The 2,850-nt window shown below is 36.9% G+C and overlaps 1 protein-coding gene across 1 annotated transcript; it reads left to right on the top strand.

Moving 5' to 3' along the window:
- Positions 1-1,890: 1,890 nt before the first annotated feature.
- LOC110559065 (olfactory receptor 13F1) lies at positions 1,891-2,850 on the top strand. The gene has a single exon (XM_060378674.1). It carries the CDS (start codon positions 1,891-1,893, stop codon positions 2,848-2,850), a length of 960 nt encoding a protein of 319 aa, XP_060234657.1.

A 2,850-nucleotide genomic window follows, 5' to 3' on the forward strand; every position in this document is an offset into this window, starting at 1 on the left:
AATTAATAAACCATATTCAAAAAAGAAAAGGAGAATAAGAAATTGAAGTTTACTTCCAGTTTACAGAGAAAAGTCCAATATTTAAATACCTACTACACATTGGATAACACGTCAATTCCTTTAAGAGTACCTCTTTCCTCACAATGACCTTAGAAATGCTGACATTTCCCATTCACAACTAAACTGAAGATGGTAAGACTCACCAACTTGCTCCAGAAAACAGAAATCACATGTGGAAGTGGAAAGTGTTTAGCCCTTCCTGTGAACAATGCAATCCTAAAGCTAAAAATGGTCAACTATGCACATGATTCCAGGCCCTTGGATAAGAGTAAGTAAATACTAGACCAAAGGGTACATTATGATTGCAAATACCAGTTAGTAAATACAATGGTTTTGTTTCAGGTATGTTGGTTTTATGCAACAATTCAAATACATAACTATCTTTGTCTGAAAATGAAGAGGCATTTGAAAAGTAAAGTATATTAGGTAATGCCCATGGTATAGTTTATTAAATAAGAATAAAGTTATCCAATTAAATTTCACAACAAAAAATTGACAGGTTATTTCAACCACTCCACCATACAGTGTCAAATATCAGAGCCTCTCTTGAAAGTTGTAAATGCTATTATGCATCTCAGAGGGACAGAGCCTACAATTAGCATTCTGAAGTCAAGATGCTTTTTGTATGCAACAGCTAAATTCATCACATGAAAAGCATTTCTTCATCAGGTGCAATTTCATTTTCCATAAAGATTGTATGTAAGTTTTCTCATTAAGCCATCATCAGGAAGAACAGTTACTCAGGCGCTTGTTCACCCATCTTGATGCTTCCATATAGGGTACCACTTTTCTCATACATAAATTGAAGCTTTCCTTCGAATTGAAAAATGACATTATCTATTTCCTTTCACATCATCATAACTAGCCTTACTTACTTCATAACATATTTAAAAAAGAGTAAATTCCTTACCCTTAAAACAGCGACAGTAGGAACATGTTTGTTTCTTGTTTGAATAACACCACAATTAGACTAGGAAAAACTTGTGACGATAATTGGATCTATGGGACATCATCCCTGGAGTTTCAGCATTTACAATACTGAACTGACAGATTTGCAACTTTAATTTGCTGCAATATTTGGAAAAAAAATTTAAAGCAACAAATAGACTAAATTGTCTTCCAGAGCCAGAGGCTGGTCCTTTGGAGAAGTTTCTGTAGCTCAGTCACTAAGGAAATTATAGACACATGAAAGATACAGACATTAAGTGTCCCTCATAATGAGAATATCTGTATCACTTTCTTGGGTTTGAAAACTCTGGTTTGTTTTTCAGTGCTCGAGATCTTCAGTTAATTTCTTTTATATCTGGAGAAATCTGTACATTACTTTACTTATTGACTCTCCACCTCATTTTGAGCATATCTCTAAGAATGGCAGAAGAAACTGTCAACTTGATAGATCAGAGATATTCCTTTAAGAAGAATATTCCCAAGCTGAGAGAAGAAAATCATCTAGTAAGTGAAAGGTAAATATACATTTGTAGATCAGCTACAAATGTAGTTTTGGAATAAGGGGCAAGGGGGAGCAAAATATTGTTTCCTTTGCTTTTCTTTCATGATGTTTGCTTAACAAATTCCTCTCTCACTCCAATTTAACAGGGGAAAAGGCCTTGATGCAAAAGCAAGAAGTTCACCACTTATCTCTTGACTCCATAGTTAATAATGTTCAAACATGTACCATTATAATAATAATCTCAATTAGGGAGACACTTAAATATGAACAACATGTTCAAAAAATAAACTTGTGAGAAAACTTAAAGCAGGACCATTTACTTTATATATATGTTATGTAAGCTATTACTTCATATACACATATGAACATACTATCATAAAATGGTCCAAGGAAATTGGACCTCTGTCACAGTGTTTTTCTTCCTGGGATTTTCTCACTACCCAAAAGTTGAAGTCACCATATTTGTGCTGTGTCTGCTGATGTATCTGATTACTCTGCTGGGCAATACTATTCTGATCTCTATCACCATCCTAGATTCCCATCTGCACACTCCCATGTACTTTTTCCTCTGTAATCTGTCCTTTCTGGACATCTGGTATACCTCTTCTGCTCTTACTCCTATGCTGACAAACTTTGTTTCAGGGAAAAACACAATCTCTTTCTCAGGATGTGCTTCTCAGATGTACTTCTCTCTTGCCATGGGCTCCACTGAATGTGTGCTCCTCTCCATGATGGCCTATGACAGGTATGTGGCCATCTGCAACCCCCTGAGGTACCCTGTTATTATGAACAGGAGAGTCTGTGTACAGATTGCAAGCAGCTCCTGGGTTACAGGCTGCCTCACTGCCTTGGTGGAAACTGGACCTGTGATTCAGCTGTCTCTTTGTGGTAATAGCATCATCAATCATTTCACCTGTGAAATTCTGGCTCTCTTGAAAATGGCCTGTGTAGACACTTCCATGGTGCAGTTAATTATGTTAGTGATCAGCATCCTTCTTCTCCCATTGCCAATGCTGCTCATTTGTGTCTCCTATGCATTCATCCTCTCCAATATCTTGAGGATCAGCACGGTGGATGGTCGAAGCAAAGCCTTTTCGACATGTGCAGCTCACTTGACTGTGGTGGTTCTGTTCTATGGGACAGCTCTCTCCATGTACCTGAAGCCCTCATCTGTTAACTCACAGGAAATTGATAAATTTATGGCATTGATATATGCTGGATTAACACCAATGCTAAATCCTATCATCTATAGTCTTCGGAACAAAGAAGTAAAAATGGCTGTAAAAAAACTGTTGATGAGAAATCCCTTCAGTGCTATCTTAACTTCTGTCCTCAGATAA

This window comes from Meriones unguiculatus, chromosome 3, assembly GCF_030254825.1.
Source record: "Meriones unguiculatus strain TT.TT164.6M chromosome 3, Bangor_MerUng_6.1, whole genome shotgun sequence".
Lineage (NCBI taxonomy): Eukaryota > Metazoa > Chordata > Mammalia > Rodentia > Muridae > Meriones > Meriones unguiculatus.

Coding starts and splice junctions, on each gene's coding strand:
- LOC110559065 (XM_060378674.1), top strand. CDS start 1,891: ATGGTCCAAGGAAATTGGACCTCTGTCACAGTGTTTTTCTTCCTGGGA.